Source organism: Sciurus carolinensis, chromosome 4 (assembly GCF_902686445.1).
Source record: "Sciurus carolinensis chromosome 4, mSciCar1.2, whole genome shotgun sequence".
In the NCBI taxonomy this organism is placed as follows: Eukaryota; Metazoa; Chordata; class Mammalia; order Rodentia; family Sciuridae; genus Sciurus; species Sciurus carolinensis.
The window spans coordinates 36,255,839-36,277,925 of record NC_062216.1 but is presented as its reverse complement, the minus strand read 5'-3'; the positions used below and the strand labels follow the sequence as shown (position 1 = coordinate 36,277,925).

General features: G+C 37.4%; 3 protein-coding genes across 3 annotated transcripts in view; 2 read left to right on the top strand and 1 right to left on the bottom strand.

The window, feature by feature from the left end:
* Positions 1 to 4,913: 4,913 nt before the first annotated feature.
* Positions 4,914 to 5,576, top strand: LOC124981916 (putative claudin-24). The gene has a single exon (XM_047547959.1). The coding sequence runs from the start codon at positions 4,914 to 4,916 to the stop codon at positions 5,574 to 5,576; it is 663 nt and encodes a 220-aa protein (XP_047403915.1).
* Positions 5,577 to 7,091: 1,515 nt separating this feature from the next.
* On the top strand, positions 7,092 to 7,754 carry Cldn22 (claudin 22). The gene has a single exon (XM_047549991.1). The coding sequence runs from the start codon at positions 7,092 to 7,094 to the stop codon at positions 7,752 to 7,754; it is 663 nt and encodes a 220-aa protein (XP_047405947.1).
* A 1,694-nt stretch (positions 7,755 to 9,448) lies between these two features.
* Wwc2 (WW and C2 domain containing 2) overlaps positions 9,449 to 22,087 on the bottom strand; it is a 221,013-nt gene continuing 208,374 nt past the window's right edge. Inside the window, exons 22-23 of the mRNA XM_047549990.1 lie at positions 13,628 to 13,755; positions 9,449 to 11,604 (exon numbers count right to left, since the gene is read on the bottom strand). Of these exons, the coding sequence (XP_047405946.1) occupies positions 11,538 to 11,604; positions 13,628 to 13,755 (195 nt within the window). The 3' untranslated portion in view covers positions 9,449 to 11,537. The remainder of the gene's footprint in view (positions 11,605 to 13,627; positions 13,756 to 22,087) is intronic.

The following is a 22,087-nucleotide window of genomic DNA, read 5'->3' as shown; positions in this document are numbered from 1 at the left end:
CAGCAACACATAGATCCTTCTCTAAAATGGACCATCTTAGGCCAGAGTGCAACTCTTAGCACATTAAAAAAAAAAAAAAAAAAAAAGAGATAATACCTTGTATTCTATCAGATCATAATAAAATGAAATTAGAAATCAAAGATAAAATATAGAAACTACTCTAACACCTGGAGACTAAATAATATGCTATTGAATGACAAATGAATAGCAGTAGAAATCAGGGGTGGAATAAAAAAAAAAAATACTTAGAAGTAAATGAGAATAGTGACACAACATACCCAAGTTTCTGGTACACTGTGAAGGTGGTTCTAAGAGAAAATTTCATTTCATTGAGTTCATTCATTAAAAGGGTAGAAAGTCACCAAATAAATAATGCAACATTACATCTCAAAGCCCTAGAAAAACAAGAACAAATCAACACCAAAAGCAACAGAAGACAGGAAATAATTAAAATCAGAGCTAAAATCAATGAAACTGAAACATCATCAACAAAACACAACTCAAAAAATCAACAAAAGAAAAAGTTGGTTCTTTAAAAAAATAAATAAAATTGATAAATCCATAGCAAAGCCAACCAAGAGAAAAAGGAAAAAAACAAATTACTAAAATTCATGACAAAACAGGAAATAGAATGATGGACACTGGAAATACAGATGATAATCAGAAACTATTTTAAAAATTTATAATCTGATAAAATAGAAAATCTTGAAGACACTAACAAATTTCTAGAGACATATCACCAACCCAAATTGAATCAGGAAGACACAGAAAATTTAAACAGATCAATTTCAAGAAATGAAATTGAAGATGCCATCAAAAGCCTACCAACAAAGAAAAGCCCAGGACCAGACAGATTCTCAGTCAAGTTCTATCAGATCTTCAAAGAAGAACTAACACCAATTCTCCTCAAATTATTCCATGAAAGAGAAAAGGAGGAAGCACTTCCAAATTCATTCAATGAAACTAGTATCATTGCAATACCAAAACCAGACAAAGACACATCAAAGGAAGAAAACTTCAGACTAATATTCCTGATGAACACAGATGCCTAAATTTTAAATAAAATACTGACAAATTGCATACAAAAAATATTAAAAAGATAGTGCACCATGATTAAGAGGGGTTCATCCCAGGGATGCAAAGCTGGTTCAACATATGGAAATCAATAAATGTAGTACATGACATCAATAGACTAAAAGACAATAATTACATGATTATCTCAACGGATGCAGAAAAAGCATTTGACAAAATACAGCATCCTTTCATATTCAAAACAATTGAAAAACAAGGGACAGTAGGAACATATCTCAACATTGTAAAACCAACATATGCTAAATCCAAAGCCAACATCATTATAAATGGAGGAAAAACTGAAAGCATTTCCTTTGAAAACTGGAAAAATACAAGGATGCCCTCTTTCACAACTTCTATTCAATATAGTCCTTGGAACTCTGGACAGAGCAATTAGGCAAATGAAAGAAATTAAAGGGATATGAATAGGAAAAGAAGAGCTCAAACTATCCCTATTTGCTGACAACATGATCCTATATTTAGAAGACCCAAAAAACTCCTAAACTTCTAAAACTCATAAATGAATTCAGCAAAGTAGCAGGATATAAAATTAACACCCATAAATCAACTGTGTTCCTATGTGCCAATGATGAAAGAGAAATTAGGAAAACTATCCCATTCACAGTAGCCTCAAAAAACAAAAAACAAAAAAACTTGGGAATCAATCTAGCAAAAGGTAAAAGAACTCTACAATGAAAACTACAGAACTCTAAAGAAAGAAATTGAAGAAGACCTTAGAAGGAAAGATCTCCCATGTTCTTTGATAGGCAAAATTTATATTATCAAAATGATCATAATACCAAAAAAATTATACAGATTTAAAGTAATTCTTATTAAAATTCCAATGACATCCTTCACAGGAATAGAAAAAGCAGTCATGAAACTCATTTGGAAAAATAAGTCCCGGAATAGTCAAAGCAATTCTTAGCAAGAAAAGTGAAGCAAGAGGTATCACAATACCAGAATTTAAATTATATTGCAGAGCTACAGTAACAAAAACAGCATAGTATCAGCACCAAAACAAACATGAAGAAATGGAATAAACTAGAAGACACAGAGACAAATCCATGATTATCTCAACAGATGCAGAAAAAGTATTTGACAAAATACAGCATCCTTTCATATTCAAAACAACTGAAAAACAAGGGACAGTAGGAACATACCTCAACATTGTAAAAGCAACACATGTTAAACCCAAAGCCAGTTATCTCACACTAGACAAAGGTGTCATAAACTTAAATTGGAGGAAAGATAGCCTCTTCAACAAATGGTGCTGGAATAACTGGAAATCCACATGTAGCAGAATGAAATTTAACCCCTATCTCTCATCCTGCACAAAACTCAACTCAAAGTGGACAAGGACCTAGGCATTAGACCAGAAACCCTGTGCCTTCCAGAAGATAATGTAGGCCCAATATTCCACCAACCTGGTTTAGGAACCAACTTTCTCAACAAGACTCCTAAAGCACAAGTAAAATCAAGAATCAATAAATGGGATGATATCAAACTAAAAAGATTCTTCACAGTAAAGAAAACAATCAAGAACATGAAGAGATAGCCTACAGAATGGGAGAAAATCTTTGCCACCTGTACCTCAGATAGAGCATTAATCTCCAGGATATATAAAGAGCTCAAAAAACTTAACACCAAAAAGAAACAAATAGCTCAATCAATAAATGGGTAAAGGAAACAAACAGGTACTTCACAGAAGAAATATGATTGGTTAACAAATATATAAAAAAAATGTTCAACTTTTCTAGCAATCAGAGAAATGCAAATCAAAACTACTCTTAAGATTTCATCTCATTCCAGTCAGAATGGCAATATTAAGAACACAAGCAACAATAAATGTTGGCAGGGATGTGGGGAAAATGGTACACTCATACATTGCTGGTGGACTGCAAATTGGTGCAACCACTCTGGAAAGCACTATGGAGATTCCTCAGAAAACTTGGAATGGACCCACTATTTGACCCAACTATCCCACTCCTTGGTTTATACCTAAAGAACTTAAAACCAGCATACTACAGTGATGCAGTCACATCAATATTTATAGCAGCTCAACTCACAATAGCTAAACCATGAAACCAACCTAGGAGTCAACAGATGAATGGATAAAGAAACTGTGGTACCTATACACAATGTTATATTACTCAGCTATAAAAAGAATGACATAATGACTTTTGCAGATAAATGGATGGATTTGGAGACTATCATGCTAAGTGAAACAAGCCAATCCCAAAAAAACAAAGGCCAAAAGTTCTCTCTGATATATGGATACTAACAAACAAGATGAAGGGAGGGTAGAATATAAGTTCGTTGGATTAGTCAAAGGGGAATGAAGGGAAAGGTGGAGGGATGGGAATAGGAAAGACAATAGAATGAATCAGACATACTTTCCTATGTTCATATATGAATACATGACCAATGAAACTCCATATCATGTACAACCACAAGAATGGGATCCTAATAAGTTATACTCCATGTATGTATGTTAAAATATACTCTACCATCATGTATATAGAAAAAGAACAAATTAAAAAAAGAAAATTAGAATCTATTAAAAAGAAAGATGAGGGAAAAGATGAAGTATGACCCCTCTCTAACCCAATGGATACATTGGGACCTGGGACATGTCCCTTTGATCTCCTACTCAGTAACATCATAAAAGATCTTCTCTGACTTTGGATTGAACACAGTTTGTTGAAACATGATGGGCAGAGCTGCTTTACATGGCTAGAATGTTCCAGCAGGAGCTTCACTTAAGAATGTGCATGCTCTCTTGGCCCATCAGATCTTGTCTTTTCAGTGTGGGGCCTTAAGAGAGGAGTTGAGCTATGCCAGAGTTGGAGAATCTGGAGTAAGTGACCCTGATGCCGAGGCCTTGTGTTTTCTGAGGGTCATGCTCTGTAAAGGTATGCTCTCAAGGTGTGGTCTAACCCAAAAACATGAGAAACAGCCTCAAAGGTGGAGTTCCATTGTGGATATTGTTTCCATACCAGAGATTTTTGTCTTGGAAGAGGCAGGAGTCATGCTGCCTGGAGGTGTTCTGCCTTTGCAGCTGAAATGAAGAGGACACTGGCTCTGAGAAAACACCTCTCTAGGTACCAAGACAGCCTGCTTTACCTGGAGTCTGTAGTGGTAGGGTAGAAACTGGAGGATTCTCCCTTCCCCACTTAGCACCTCTGGGCATCAGCCTCAGTTCTTTCCATTTTAATTAACCCAGTGAACCAGCCTGTACCTTTCAAAAGAATTCAAGGGAAATCTTTCTGCCAAGTCCCAACCAAGTCCCTGTGACACTCAAGAACATGGGCCAGTCTCTTGTGTAGGTAAAGGAAGTTGGAGAAGAATGAAGATTATAGGGAAACAGTCTACCTTTCTTTACAAGGCCTTGTTTTGCATCCCTGGAATCTCAGATTCAGCTACTACAATGAAGTCCTGTTGTAGAAAGAGCTGGCCTTTTATCACCACTTAAAATCTAATTAATCCATATTGAAGCACAAAGATTTCTGTTGTACTTTAGGGTGAGGGGTCATAGAGCCCTCTTTGTTCATCCTTAGACTTATAATCATCAAGCATTGAGGATATAATTTTACCAAGCAAATTGGAAGGTAACAGATCAAATCCTTATCAGAAAGCCTAACTCATAGTTTTAACAGAGTCCTTCGTCCTTTACATGAAACATTATATTCAAGAGGAACAAAAACACACTTCAGAGAGCCCAAAGAGTTAATGACCAAAGCTTATATTCCAGGCAGCATAGAAGCAAGATCGTCACACTACTGTCAACCACAAAGGACAGCAGATCCTATAGGGTGGCAAGGTTGTGAAGATTTGTTGAAATGGCTTTAGCCTTTAGAACAGCAACACAATCTGTTGGGTTTTCATTATCTTTACTGGGATGGGTTTTATCCATTATTACAACTTACTTGCCACATTGGAAGAACCTCAATCTGGACTTAAATGAAATGGAAAATTGGACCATGGGACTCTGGAAAACCTGCGTCATCCAAGAGGAAGTGGGGAGGCAATGCAAGGACTTTGATTCCTTCCTAGCTTTGCCAGCTGAACTCAGAATCTCCAGGATTTTAATGTTTCTGTCGAATGGGCTGGGGTTCCTGGGCCTGTTGGTCTCAGGGTTTGGCCTGGACTGTTTGAGAATTGGAGACAGACAGCAAGATCTCAAGAAGCGACTGCTAATCCTGGGAGGAGTTCTGCTCTGGACCTCGGGAGTCACAGCCCTTGTTCCAGTCTCCTGGGTCGCCTACCTGACAGTTGAGGAGTTCTGGGATGAGACCATCCCAGAGATTGTTCCCAGGTGGGAGTTTGGGGAAGCCCTCTTTATTGGTTGGTCTGCTGGCTTTTCTCTTCTGCTAGGAGGGTGTCTGCTTCACTGTGCAGTCTGTTCGACCCCAGCTCCTGAAGCTTCTGGTCACTATGCAGTGGCAGAAATGCAAACTCAGTGTCCTTATCTGGAAAATGGAACTATAGATCCTAAAGTGTAAGATGCTGACAAGGTCAGTCATCTGCACCACCTATGATGACAAAGGGGTCTTTGTTAAGTAACTCAATCTGTGCTGCTCACGTTTTCTCGCTCCATGACTATTTTTCTATACTAAACTCTTCCCAAATCTGGAGATGAAGGACGGGAAGTCTTCCATCTAAAAGAAAACTATTATGGCAAGCATTACATAGGTATGAGGGAAAATAATGTCATTGATCTGGTTACTTAAATAAATAAGCGGTGGTGGTTGTCCAACATAGTCAGTCTGGAATGTTAATATATTCATTTTGTATTGGAAAGCTTTTTTGTTTTGTTAGTAGTTGGAAATGATAGTTGGTCTTCTAAAGAAAATAACAACAATCTGAACTATTCACCATTAGTAAAACCACATGCTAATCCAATCCCAAAGTGTCATTTCCATAACAATAACTAGTCCTCTTTGAACAAAAGTGGCTTGTATTTAGAAATTCCTGGGCACCCTGTTTAATATTATGAGACAGAGAGTTTTCAGTACCTGGTGATTAAAAAAAAAAAAAAAAAAAAAAGAAAACAAACAAACAAAAAACAAAGCTTCATATTTTAAAAGGAGCAATTCCAAAGATTTTTTTTTTTAACCTCTAGATATTGTCAGTTCACTTGCTGGAATTAAAATTTTCCTAGGTGCAATTAAAAATTACTAACAGGAATATAAATACTTTAGTGTTGATCAGAGATGTTGATCCTAATATACAAAGTTCTGATGCTTAACATTTCCACAGCACAGAAAGCATATTTCACCAAAGAAAAAAATAAAACAAAAAGAGTAAGTGCTTAGGCACACTCCAGTGAATTTAAGAGAAAGGCATGTAGATAAACAGACTTGATATTTAAAAGTTCAGTACTGTTTCGTATGCTAGGTGTTAAATGCAGACAGAGATTCTAAAAAATCAGGCCTGACTTAATGTCTGGAGATTTCTGATAAGATTGATTTATTTGGTTAAGAAATACTTCTCTTGAACCTATTTTTTAAAAGTGAAAACTCTCAGTATTATCATAACATACACATTGAAATGTGAGATGTGTAACAGACGAAAATCTGACAGGTGCAATTAGCATGATAGAAAGCAGGAGGAGCTGAACCCAAACCTTCAATTAAACATTTTTGCATTTAGACTTCTTAATTCTTTGATTTGTTAGAAAAGGAACAACAAGAAAGTCATTTATACCTTAACAATGAAAGGAGGATTAGTACTACTTAATTTTATTTCACCAACAAAGTGCTTTCTACAGAATTCAGACCATAGGACGTGAACATGATCTCGGCCACACCTTGGCATTACTAGTTTGCAGAATTATTTCCCTATCCTTTTCTGAGACCTTTTCATCATGGAATCAAACAATAACAACTCTGGCAAGAGTCCTCCTAGATACACAATGAAAAAATATTTATGAACTGCATAAGTGATAACTCAAGTGTCACACTTCATAGCAACCAGAGGGCAGGAGTAGGGTTGGCTAATTCTGGCAGGACTTTCTGATGGCTTTAGTCTTTAGAATAGTACTGCAGTCTGTTGGACTTTTATTTTCTTTGCTGGGATGGGTTTTATCCATTATTACAACTTACTTGCCACATTGGAAGAACCTCAACCTGGACTTAAATGAAATGGAAAATTGGACCATGGGACTCTGGAAAACCTGCGTCATCCAAGAGGAAGTGGGGAGGCAATGCAAGGACTTTGATTCCTTCCTAGCTTTGCCAGCTGAACTCAGAATCTCCAGGATTTTAATGTTTCTGTCGAATGGGCTGGGGTTCCTGGGCCTGTTGGTCTCAGGGTTTGGCCTGGACTGTTTGAGAATTGGAAACAGACAGCAAGATCTCAAGAAGCGACTGCTAATCCTGGGAGGAGTTCTGCTCTGGACCTCGGGAGTCACAGCCCTTGTTCCAGTCTCCTGGGTCGCCTACCTGACAGTTGAGGAGTTCTGGGATGAGACCATCCCAGAGATTGTTCCCAGGTGGGAGTTTGGGGAAGCCCTCTTTATTGGTTGGTCTGCTGGCTTTTCTCTTCTGCTAGGAGGGTGTCTGCTTCACTGTGCAGTCTGTTCGACCCCAGCTCCTGAAGCTTCTAGTCACTATGCAGTGGCAGAAATGCAAGATCACTGTCAACAACTGGAGATGAAAAACACCAATCCGAAAATCTAAGCCAGGAGGGATCAGTGGTATCTACTCTTTAAGGAGATGCATACTCAACTCTGGATTTGGTAGGATCTCCTGCTACACAGTCACCCACTCATTATGCTTTTGATTATCTAAAATGCATTTCCCCCCCATGACTACTAGTTTCTTAAAAAACATTTTCTTTCTAAGACTGGTAAACCACATTTATTTTCTACTTGGACCAAAATCAATCAAGACCTAATAGTAATCACACTCATTTCTGTACAAGAGTTCTCTCAATTTTAAAACAGGCTCTGTGATTGCACAAAATGGGTAAATGAAATGTTACTTTAGTAGTTACATATCATTGAAGGTATTATTCATACAGATCATTTTGGTAACTGGAAAAAATGTTACTGCTAATCACTCACTTCCTTCAGGTTTTTAGGATAACCTATAATAATGAAACTAAGATCTTGCTGCATATTTATTTAAATATGCATGATGCCTGATTACACTAAAACACTGCTGGCTATTTAAGCGCTTTAGAAGTGAGAGACACAGGACACATCATATCTTTTTCAATCAGGGGCTTTAGTGCCTCTATGGAGCCTTTTCCAGAAGCCAGTTACATTCATTAATGTCCTCAAGCAGAGGAGGGCAATCTTGTGTTCTGGAAGATTCATGCTGAACCTCCCATACAAATGTGCTTCTGCTTCTGTGTCCTATGCTCACTTTGTGGTCAACCATCCTACCCTCCCTTGGCTCTGAGCAGCCACGGGGGGCACGGCAGATAGGTCTAGACTGGTGTGTGTGGGCAGAAGATATATTGCCAGCATAGGTGTGAAATGCCAGAGCACAATGAAGATGCTCCTTCTTTCTTCTTTTTAAAATCAGCAATACATATAAGTCCAAACAAGAGCTACTCAGTAAACTTCTGGCTTGGGGAATTCTTTATGGAACATTTTACATTTGCTTGATACATAGTTCAAGTAAATTCTTGTGTTTGTGGAATCAGGGATATTAACTAAACAATAAGCAACACTAAAATAAAGTATTAGGCAATATGTATCTTTGTTTAAAAAATTGAGTTTTTTTCCATCCCCAAACACATGGAAAGTGCAGAAACCAAAGTTAATCTTTGTGATGTATTTGCAAACTTTGACAAACAGGACAAATTAAAACAGGAACATATTCAGAATTTAACCTGATTAAAATATTTAGTTCAATCCTGAGCTTTTGATATTTAATACAATATAAAGCCATAGCAAAAAAAAAAAAAAAAAAAAAAGACTTTAAATTTATTTGATTTGCATGCTACAGAGATTCAGCTAAACTTTGTTCATTTGGCTAGTAATATTCTTTTTGTACCTGTAACACTTAAGATTCTGATATACAAAATTGTAATAACATACTGATAATTCAAAATTGAGAACTAAATATTACATTCTTTTTACCCTGTGCAGAATAAATTCTACTTTTTTAAAATAGTATTTATATTAAAATTCATATTTGTCCATATGGTTTTGTGATCAACGTTAATAAAATGTTTTGTCACTGTGAATCTTTTGGGTTAGTACAAATATGACAAGAGTATTAAAAGCTGCCTATAAATACATAACACTATTGCTGATTTTTAAAGTGTAGAAAAGGATTATATTAAAGTGAGTTTGCCTCTCATGTTAGAATAAGCAAATTTTATAAAATAAAACCAAAGGTCTCTTGGTCACACTGTTAACTACCAGCCCAAGACAGATTTTATTCTTTAATACTTGTCTGAAACTTTTTGTATTACAAAAAGTTAACAGTTAATCTGGTGAAGTTTATAAAGCTGTAAATACTCCAATATAGCCTCTTCTATGTCAAACATTTAAAATGGCCAGAACCAAACTATATATTAAACAGAACATAAATAAGACCGTAAATAAATAAATGAAGAAAATAAAATCGTACGGCACAACTACACAAGTTCTATAAACATTTTCATGGTCAAACTAGAAGCTGAAAACAGCTGACCTTCATTTAACTCTATATTAAATAAACTTCTTTCACATTTGACCTCAACAAGGATGAATGGTATTTTTTTTCTAGTTTGCTTTAGTCACTTAACACTAGATTGGGCAGTCTAGAAGGACTATACAGTCCGTCACTAGGCTAAGTTTTGTTCAAGGTAGGTGTCACATCCAGTTACATCTTCCAAGAAATTTGCATATGAGTGATGAAATATTTAGGAAAAAAAGAAACTTTTAGGCTCAGAAACTGCTTAATTTGGGCTTTGACTCTGATAAAATAAACTTTCCAAAATATGTATAATTAGTTTCAAGAAAATAAAATTTTTTGCTAGTGAGAATTCTAGCATAGGAACAAAATCTTTTCTTCTTTAAGATGACTTTGCATTTCTTAAAAAAAAAAAATTGACTTACTTTGTTATACAAGATGGCTATCCCCAAAAATGCTTCTTCCAGTATAACACACTGAATAATAAGTATGGCTTAAATTGCCTAAAGACTATGTATTGTAAAAGCCTTATAGTGGCGAAACTATACTGAGGACTTATTTCTTAAAGAAGTGCCTGGGCTGTGTCAGCTAAAATTCTACACTGGAGAACAGGACATTTTAGTCAGTTTATATTGCCAAACTTGTTCATCCAGAACAGTTTTTTTTTTTTTTTTCCTCTTCTGCTGCTGTTTTCTTTCCTTCTCTTTAAACAAATGATTTACATTATACTCCAAATTAATAATTCCCTCCCAGGCACTCTTTCATTTGCTTCCCAACTACTTACCACAAATTACAGATAGCATCCCTTAAAAATGAAAGCTGCAAAGTAATTTCTAATAAGTGTTAGAAATCTGTTTGATAAACTATTTATTTTTGGCAACTTCAATCAAGACACACCCTTTCCTCTGTTCTTCATCAAATGAGTGCAATGTGGCCCGGCCCCTCCACCTCACAGTGCTGTCTGTCCCCAGAACCCAGGCCTCCACATGCCTCTTGCTGGCACCATCCTCATGCCTTGGACAGAGCACTGTGGCAGGCCAGAAACTCACTCTGGAACACCTGCAAATTCAGGTGGAGTCAGAAGCGGCAGTTGTTCATTCGATGCACTCCTGTAGTGTATTTTAGGGTAACTAGTGTGCTCTTCTCTTCTCCCTTGCCCTCAGTGTCACGAATCCCAAGATCTTCAGGGCAGTAAGGAGCACTGCTTCTTTGCATTCTTAATATCCTTACATTCAGTACAGTTGTCTAGAGACAACTGCAAAAAGGACAAAGAGGAAGCTGTTCTGAGGAACTGAAATGTTCTGACACAGTAATGGAAATGGGCAGAGCACCCGCTTCAGGGGGGCTCAGTTCTGTGCTCGCTTCCAACAGGAGGAGCTGCTCTCCAGCTCAGAACCATCACGTGGCACTGCTGCCACCTTCACAGCCTCCTCACAGGGAAACAAAGAAAAGCCCAAAACACTGCTGACTCAAGCTGCTTCCCAGCAGTCAGCTCACGGGTGGACACCGGTACTGCCTCTTGGCCACGTACGTGACAGAGGCCACTGCAGGGACGCCACGTGCACTGCACATCTGTGTGCCAGATTATCCCACTTTTGTTATCAGATGTCTTTTCTTTCTTAAACAATTAAGAATTACATTCAAGGTACTTTACAAATTAATATGTCGAAAATCTGGTATAAAATGAAAGTTCTTTAAGAGTTGACAATTATGTTACCAAAAAAAAAAAAAAATTCCAGAAAGAAAGAAAGAAAAAATAAAGCGAATATTCAGTCTTTTGCCCTCCCTAAGGAAGTGAACAGGTGAGAAACAATTTATTAAGCCATGAAATCACACGTCATCAGCCGGCAGGGACGGGATGCTTATCTTCGCTCGGGTGAAGTAGGCAATCTTCTCCCTAGAGGTGGGCATGAGAACACTGACTTCAGCTCGATGCTCACAATGGTTGACATCCTTAGGGAAATGCAAATCAAAATGACACAGATTTCATCTCACTCCAGTTAGAATGGCAAACATCAAGAATGTACATAACAATAATTGCTGTTGAGGACGCAGGGGGAAGAAAGTTCATTTTGACATTATTGGTAGCACTGCAAATCAGCATACTGGAAAGCAGTGTGAAGATGCTTCAAAAGATTCAGAATGAAGTCACTGTATGATCCAACTATGCTATTCCTTGTTATTTACCCCAAATAACTAAAACGAGCATACTAGTGATATGTGAATACCAAAATTTATAGCAGTGCAATTCACAATGGCCAAGTTACAGAACCAGCCTAGGTGTCTACTAACAGACAAATGGATAAGGAAAATATAGTATGAATTCACAATAAAATTTTACTCAGCCATAAAAAAATGAAATTATGTCATTTGTTGGTAAATGGATGGAACTAGAGAACATTATGTTAAGTGAAATAAGTGAGAGGAAGTCAAGGGTAGAATGTTTTCTCTCATATGTGGAGGTTAGAGAGAATAAGGAAAAAATAGAATAAGAAAAATGGATCTCATGAAAACAGAAGGGAGACCAGTAGAGTAGAGGAAGGGGTTTGAGAGGGAGGGAGGGCACTGAGGAGGGTATGGGGAAGTACTAGGGAATGGAATTTTCCAAATTATGCTCTGTCCATGTACAAGTATCCCACAACGGATCACACTTTTATACATAAATTCACTAATTAAAATAATAATAACAGAGGGAGATCAGCAGAGTAGAATGGGTAGAACAGGGGGAGGGAGGAGGGAAGGGAAAAGGGAATCAGAATGACCAGACCATGTTACATGCATGAACAAATAAGGCATAATGAATCCCACTTATATGTATAATTATAATGCAGCCATAAAAAATATCCTGGCATTAACATAGTTCTAAGAACTCAGCAGTGTCCCCACAAGCCTGGATGGGAGATCTTTTCCTAGGTAGAACTCTTTTTACAATCAAGAGAGCCTTTGCCTTTTAAAGGTAGGACAAGAAAAAGAAGATCTGTTCTGGTTATGGCACATCACCTATAGACCAAACCAGTTCCCTTTGGGGGTTTCCAACAAAAGACCACTTTTAATCCAAGTATTTCTAAATAAGATAGTAGTGATTCAAAAGGGCCAAAATTCTGTATGGAAACTTCCCAGTGACCCCACAGAAGAATCCACAATATCAGGGAAATTCTTTAAGTCAGCATCTTGCTAAGGCAGGGACCAACCTGGTGAGAGATACCATGACTCAAATGGAGAGAGATGAGGCATCTGGTTATCTTAGAGGGAAAAACTTCCCTGTATCACAAAGCAGGGATGAGAAGAAGCAACCTATGAGGGAGAGGTTGAGAAGGACGGGACAGATGGTCCTCACGTTAGAAGAGTGCTAGAAAAAACAAGATTTTAGAATTATACAGTTATCAAAGGTGAGTGCAACCTGGCTGTCTTTTTACAAAACCTCACAACATACGTAGCATTCCTCAAACATAGTTCTGGGGCACAGGAGGGTCATGCTGGTAGCTGTAAAGGGTGGAGCACGAGCCCCACTCAAGAAACAGACCGTCTCAATGGCAGAGGAAGAGTGGGCTAGAGACAAGAACTGAGGAGGATGTTCTTAAGACTGAGGAAAGGCAGAGAAGAAAAGGAAGAGTAAAACCACTGAGGACTCTGGGATGAGAGCTGTTTTTGTGTCCTTTGGGTCAGTTCAGTTCCACAAGAGAAGACTAGGAATCTCAAAGGTAAGAGAGTATGGGCATGATGTTGATGGAGGCCTCGAGGTGCACTTGAAAACTGGGGTGTTTTAAAATACGTGAATTAGCTGCCTGTGTCTACCTTTGAAATAGATTACATAAAATCCTCAATTTCTGATATTAACATTTGCTGCTTTCTGAGGTAAATTCCTATAGAATCAGACTAGGAGGATAATCTGAAAACTGTCTTTGGGCAGGGCCACTCACCTGAAGGACTGCACCTGCCGAGGCACCTTCCGGCTCTGTTCCCGAAGTCGACACACGTCCTTGGAGACTTGCCTCATCAATTTCTCTGCATTTAAATCTTGCTTCTGTTCTTCTTTTGACTGTTCAGCCTGGAAAAGGAAATCAAAATACAAGAAACCCACAGAACATTAATTAGATATCCTTGCTACATACTGCAAGGCTTGAGAGACTGGGGACTAAAGCCAGGAAGGTGAGCCAGACAGTCATCAGGGGAGAACCCCAGGTTCCACTCATGCCGAGGGGAGCAGGCATTGATTCAGGGACAAGTTAATTTTAACTGCATTTAAATATTTTATGACATACAAAATAATTTTCTCACACCTGGAAAACCTAAAGAACCTCTCAAGAAAGAAACTGAAACTACTCTACCACTGTTTCCAAGAAATATCTACTGCTAACACTTTGGTGAACATGTTTTCAAACTCTTATTCATCTTTTCTATCTCCCCATGTTCGCTACTGAAGAAACTGTTTATTGGAGTAGAATTTTACCTACCGAACAACTGCATATGGAAGTGTATAGCTCCAAGATCTTTATAACTGGAACATACCCATGTAATCTGTGGCAGATGATGGAACAGAAAGAACATTCCCAGTTCCCAGAAGGCTTATTCCAGTCATCACCCCGCGTGCTACCCGAGGTCTGACTTCTGAGAGTGCAAGCTCCTGCCTGTGTGTCCTCTGTGTGGATGGTACAGTAGGCATTCTTCAGGGTCTCACTTTTTGTTCAACATTATGTTTATAGGCAACAGACACCGTATTATATGAAGCCGCACCCTATATTTCTCACTGCTGCATAATAATCCATGGTGTGACTTCACCACAATTTATTATCTGTGTTACTGCTGAAGGACATTTAGATATTTCACATGAATTTTTTCCCCACATTTTCTTATTGGTACATTATAGTTGTACATGATGGTAGGATCTGCTGTTACATACTAGTACATGCACACGATATTACAATATATTTTGCCCAATTTGGCTCCCCAACACCTCTCCCCAATGAATATATTTTAAAAATAAGCTGGAGATGTAGCTCAGTGGTATAGTGCTTGCCTAGGGTGCACAAGGCCCTGGGTTTGATTCTCCAGCACAGGAGAAAAAAATTAAAAAGACTAGTAATAAGTTGTTTTTTTCATTCGATTACTTATTCATGCATTCAGTCACCCATCAACACGTACTTGTTGACTGCCTTCTAAGCAAAGGTGGTGCCAGTGAGTGGTGAAGAGTGAAAATTCTGGAGCCAAATGGCCTGAACTCTAATTCTGTTTCTACTACTTTCTAATTATGTGAATTTGGGTAAGCTGTTTGACCTCCTTGTGCCTTAGTTTCTTCATTTGTAAATAAGTGATTCAAAGGGTTGTTGTAAAATTTAAATGAGCAGTAGCCAACACATAATTAAATCTACTATTTCATTGCTCAGTTTTTAATGTTACTTTTACTATCGGCTAAACACCAGGAGGTAGGAACAGAGTTCTTCCCACAAGTCTAGTGGGGGAGCAAAAAACAATAAAAAAGAATGGGACTTGTTTCATAATCATTAATTATGTTAATGTTTTTGCAGGTTAACAGATCTTCCTCACCATAACATTAAAAAAAAAAAAAAAGAAAGAAAGAAAACAGAGTTTTTAAGGCTGACAGCCAAATGGAGCAGAAAGTAGAATTCCCATATATTACCTGCCCCATGTACAACCAACCTCTCCCACTATCAACATCCCCCACCAGAATGGCATATCTGTTTCAGTCAATGAGCCTATACTGACACATCATTTATCACCACAAGTCTATATACCTCAGGCTTCACTCTTGGTGCTATGTATTCCATGGTTTTGGGCAAATGTACAAAGACCTGTATCCACCATTTAATACATAAGGAAGTTTCACTACCCTAAAATTCCCCTGTGTTCCATCAATCCCTCCTTATCTTCCCCCTAATCTCTGGCAACCACTGCTCTTTTTACTCTTTCCAGAATTTTGTTTATTCCAAACTGTCACATAGTTGGATTGATGTAATACAGTCTTTTCAGACTGACTTCCTTCACTTAGTAATATGCATCTAGGTTTCTTCCATGTGTTTCTGAGAGTTGATGGCTCAATTCTTTTCAGTGCTGAATAATATCCCATTGATTTGATGTTTCACAGTTTATCCATTCATCTAGTAAAGGCCATCTCAATTGCTTCCAAGTTTTAATAGTTATGAATAAAGCTGCTATTTTACATGGACTTAGGTAAGTCTTCAACTCATTTGGGTAAAATACTAAGGACTGTAGTTGCTGGATTTTAAGTATGAATATTTTACTTTGTAAGAAACTGCCATGATGTTTTCCAAAGTGCTGAACCATTTTGCATTCCCACCAGCAATGAAAGAGAGTTCCTGTTGCTCCACATTACTGCCAACATTCAGTGATGTCAGTGTTCTGGATTTGGCTAGTCTAATAGGCATGCAGTGGTCTCTCATAGATTTAATCTGCAATTCCTTAATTACATATGAAACTGATTATCTTTTTATATGCTTACTCGCTATCTATATCTTCTTTGGTTCAGGTTCTTTGACAATTTTTTAATTCGTTGGTTGTTTCACAGTACTGAATTCTAAGAATTCTTTGTCATTTTGGATAACAGTCACTTATCAGATATGCTGCCTAGGCTAGTCTTTAACTTTTATGCTTAAGTGATCCTTCAGCATCCAACTCCCAAACAGATGGGACTGTAGGTGCTCATGCCTGGTCTAAACTTTCTTGAAATGTCTTTACCTGATTTCAGTACTAGGGTAATGCTAGCCTCAGAAAAAGTTAGCAGGTATCTCCTCTGATTCTATCCTCTGTAGAACACTGTGGAGAATACAGTTCTTTCCTTAAATGTTTGGTAGAATTCACCAGTAAACCCATCTAGGGATGGTGCTTTCTGTTTTAGAAGATTTTTAATTACTGATTCAATTTCCTTAGTAGATCTAGACCTATTCTGGTTGTCTATTTCTTCTTGTATGAGTTTTGGCAGATTGTGTTTTTCAAGAAATTGGTCCATTTCATCTGGGTTACCAAATTTGTGGGATCTAAGGTCCATAGGATCTGTAGTGATATTCCTTCTTTCATTTCTGATATTACTAATTCTAATTGTCTTCTCTCTTTTTTCTCAGTCTGGTTAGTAGTTTATCAATTTTATTGATCTCAAACAATTAGCTTTTGGTTTTACTGATTTCTTATTGTCAATTTAATTAATTTCTGCTCTGATTTTTATGATTTCATTTCTTATGCTTACTTTGAATTTAGTTTTCTCTTCTTTTTCTGGTTTTCTAAGGTGGAAGTCTAGATTATTGATTTTAGATCTTTCTTTTCTAGTATATGCACTGAATACTATATGTTTTTCCTCTAAACATTGTTTTTCCTGTATCCCACAAATTTTGATATGTGGATTTTCATTTTCACTTAGTTCAAAATATCTTTTGAGATTTCATCTTTGATCATGTATTTAGCACTGTGTTGTTTAATCTCTAAATGTTTTGGAACTTCCGAGTTCCACTTCTGTTACCGATTTCTAGTTTAATTCTACCGTATTCCTTAAGGAGACACAGAAATATTTGTTAATGTGTGTTTAGCGCCTGGGATGTGGCCCATCTTGGTGAATGCTCCATGTGAACCTGAAAAAAATGTGCAACCTGATGTTTTTGGATAAAGTAGTTTCTAGATGTCAATTATACCCAGTTGATTGATATAACCGTAGAGCTCAATTATGTTTACTGGTTTTCGGCCTGCTGGATCTGCCAGCTCTGATAGGGGCATGCTGAAGTTTCCAAATGTAATGGTGGATTCATCTATTTCCTTGCAGTTCTGTCGGTTTATGTCTCTCATATTTTGACTGTTAGGCACATACATATTAAGGACTGTTATGTCTTCTTGGGAAATTTACCCCTTTATTATTATGTAATGCTTTTCTTTATTCTTTACAACTTTTCTTGCTCTGTAGTCTGTTCCATCTGAAATTAATAAAGTTACTTTTTAAGCTTTTTCTATTCATTTACTTTTAGTCTGCATGTGTTTCTTGTAGACCAAATATAGATGAAATTATAATAATATAGTAAGATGGGCAACACTAAACAAAGTAGAATGATTATAATCACGATAATTTTCTAATTAATGCTTCAAACCGCGGTCAGCCATGGTAAATGAAACCATGGAAAGTGAAACTGTGGATCAAGGGACTACTGAATATGAGCTGGCTTTTGGAAGATTTTGTTGAAAGCTGCTTTAAGAGAAAAGAATTCTAAGCAAAATTTTAGTGCTGTTGCAAGGTAACTTTCCTCTTCTACTCCCTTCCCTGTCCTTCCCAGTTTTTACCAGGGACACTGGGGAAACATAGTTAACCAAGCTCTGAAGTACTGCCACGTGCTGTAACTGACATCCTGTTCCTCTATGTAACAGAAACCACTGTCACTTTTATCCCTGGCGAGGTAGACTGTGACTTGGTTAATTCAAGTCTGCTTCTCAGGTCCTTTTGTACACTTACTGAGTATCAGACATTTTCACAGGAACTAGATTTTTTTTAAAAAAAGGAGTCCTGACCCTGCCTTACTTTTCTGCATAGTACTTTCATTTACAGGACGTACATGCTATCTTCCTCCCTTGTAGAATGAGCTTGCCTGTGGCACAGGCGCACCGTCTGCCTCCCCTCCACAGAGCCTCTACAGGTAGTACACAGAGCTCCCAGACATGTTTTGCTGCTCCTCCTTTTCTTTCCCCTTTTGGAAGATTTTTGCTATAAAAGCAGCCTATATTTGTTAAGTAACAATTCTCTCTAGATTACTTTGCAATTGATTGAATAGTTACTTGGAATTAGTGAATTTATGTAATTCAAATTCAAAGGATATTTCAACTGGTATTTTAGTTTCTTTGTGAAGTCCTATCTTCAGGAGATATCTGGGATTCTTCATTAAGTCCCAGGTAAGGAAGTACTGGCTTGGAACATAATGAAATGACTTCTACTATTAAATTACCAAATTAGTAATTACACTGAAATACTGCTGCTATTTAAATTCTTGGTAAATTACTACAATAATAATTATTTGCTAACTAACTCGAACTAAATAGATCAGGAAAAGTCGAGGAAGGAACATATATGCTGAATTATATGCAGGTAAGAACATCTGACTCAGTTTTTTCTTTTAAATCCAGAAATGTACTTTAACCGATCAGAAACACAATAGGGCCAGGATCCTGCTCTTAGTCCTCTGTTACCTTCCAGATGAAAGAATGTAAGGTTTATCTTATCCCTTGTTGAGCATCATTTCAACTGTTCCTCTAAGTAGCCTAATGGCTGATGATATTTTCAACTACCAGTACTTTTGTGGTGACCACAAAATTACTTTGAACCTTGGCAGTGCTTTGCACAAAAATAAGATTAACCATGGAACACATGAAGATATTCCATTCCCTACTGAATAAGTACACACTTCATAGAAGACTGTTTCTGTCCCTGTCCTTATATATATCTGTATCTACATGTATATTTTCCTCTATCATTCTGGGTGACAAAATATATCTTAGAATTTTTATTAGCCATTAGTCAATAGTAATCAATGTTACAGGCAGTTAAATCTCAATGCTAAACACTTCTCTGTAATCATTAAAATTTATTTTGTTACGATATAGTATCATTTTGACATAACGTTTTAGTAGAATCTAACTTTTGAAAGTGTTAACATCTGTATTGCTTCACGTTTTTAAAATGTCTAGCACCACAGAACTTTGGCATTTTGACAGGGAAACACTGAAGGGAAAAAAAATCATTTTTGCTTTGTAAGTGACACGGGCTCCTCTGGAAAAGTAGTCTTCTCTCTGCACACCTCCCCCTCTCACCCTAAGTCTTGATAAGTTGCCTAGTTCATGAGGAATGGAAGTCACTTTTTAGGCCCCGGACTCCAGAAGGGGATGCTTAAACTTCAGTTTACATGCTGAAAGCCTGACCTACGAAGGTCAGTGATTTACTTATATAAGTTATGTTAAGAAGCCTAATCTAGTCTTGATTTACAGTCCTCAGCTTCTCATTCTGCTTCCCAAGGGGTTTGTACAATACATGAGAACCCTAACTAAGATTCAGTTTTTACTGCAAGCTACAAAGAAGACTGTCAACCACAAAGAAGGAAGGTTATGGAGTGTGACCCTGAGACCTGACAGCTTTCCCTGACAAGGGAGGCAGATCCAGGATCTGCTTGCTGGCTTCAATTCACTGCTTTTCTGGGAGTCATATTTTTTAATGACAATTGGCAGGCTCTTTGCTCATCGTTAGGCACTTTATGACCATCCTGCTGAAAATCTCACAAATCCCCGACACTATGGGGAAATGGTGAAAATGAAAGGGCAGTGTGTGTGTGTGTGTGTGTGTGTACATGGTGGTGTGCCCAAGTGTACATTAATGAGTGACAAGTGAAGGAATGACAAGGAAGCAGGAGAGATAAGTCAATGGTTATCACCAACTTCCAAGTCATAATGAAAGGTACACAATTGAAAGAGTCTTTATTTTCAAAGAGCTGATTATTACAAATTTTAGTGGTAACAAAGAAAAGTACGTGACAAACAGAGGAAACATTCACAGAGCTGGTAAAAATACAAACTCTGCTCAGGGAATCAAAACTTGTTTTGAGAGCTTTTTCTTCACTGTTGCTTGATGTAAAACTGCCATGAAGCAGAAGGAAGCAAAGATGGAGGGGCAGTAGGTCTGGCATCTGCTATGGTTTGAATGTCTGTTCCTCCAAAGCTCATGCTGCAATTTAAATGCCATTGTTACAATATTAAGAGATGGGACCTTTTGGAGGTGACTGGCCCCGTGGGTGGCTTTAGGGCCTTACAGCTTGGAAAATGGGCCCTATCTTGCCCTTCATCCTCTGCCATGGGTGATGTCTTTATCTAAGGCTCTGTCATAATCACAGGAGAAAGCCCTTGGGCTTTACCCCCTCCCTATCTTGGTGTACAAAATGATTGTGAAACAAACCAAGTGCTGGCTCATCAGATAATACATATAAGAAATCCTCTATTAAGATACAACAAATTTCTAATTAAAGCATCCCATGTGAGGATGATTATAATCATCATTAGAAGTTTATTATAAGGTCAGAATCATGCTAGGCATCATTTAGTGACTAAATAAAATAAAGTACTATTTTACAAAACAGAAATCTAAATTGTCACTCCTTCTAAGTTTCTAAAACTGGGATGGGACCTGTTTATATCCTGCACTGGACAAGACAAAAGGAGATCTTGGTTCTTGAATCTCCATGGTTCTTAAACCAAACTGAAAAGGCCTGTGATCTTCAAAATATTTCTAGGCAGTTCTAGGCTCTAGCAACCAGTTTTTGCCTTATATAAGTGAGCATCACCATGTGAACAATATAAGACTAGTTAAGTGAGTAAAACACATCCAATGTGACATTAAGATACCTTTACTGACAAAGCCAACTACAATTGGCTTTGAACAGAAGTGAACTGGGTTGTATTGCGATTTTAAAGAACTAAAACCCTATATAGCTATGGCACCACCTTTATGGAGAAAGTGGTTCTAGGGCAGACACCAGAGGTGATAGCACCAATCAGGTATTTTAGATAATACTTATGATACAGTAACTTGTGCTTTAGATAATCAGGAAATGAAAAGGGAAAATACCACCCATGTCACACAAAAATCATTGTATCAAATGACAGAGAAGACAATTTAAAAGGAGGTCACTTACGATATAGTTCAACTTCCTATTATGTTTGAAAAGTCTGCCTGACATCACTATTTTTATTTTTATGATGAATCCATTAAGTTCCAAATTTTCAATTCTGTGATTATTTCCACAAAATTGATATAGGTACATTAAAATAGGTTGGAAATCATAATCTACAGCTTATCAATATTACAATATTAACATTATTGTAATCATAATTTTATTATTATATGCCGTATGTTTTTATAAGTGTTCCTCCTCTGGGATGATGAGACAATATGGGCTAAGAACAGCATGACAGGTGGTAAGGTAGGCATAAATAAAACAAACATGGGGCCTCTGGGATCCTGGCACCTTGGAAGAGTGAATTGACCACTTTCATCCTACCATGACCATTATTTTTTCAGATTATTTCTATCAGCATCATGTAAGATGTTAGTAACAGAACAGCATAAAATCCTTATTTCAGAAGTCAGAAGATTCCAGATTCAAGTACAGAAATGAATCTTATACAAGGTCCTAAGAAATACTAGCTAATCTAATACCCCCCAAATTTGTCCCAGAGACATAAGCTGGACCAAGGGTGCCCACACTATGTCCTTGCCTAGGTGACCAACGTATTCTGGGGTCACCAGTTAGCTTCTCATTGTTCTGTATGTTGTATTTAGCTATTTATCAGTAAGTCAAGATGTAATTCATTAGTCTAGAGGTGGGCAGGGG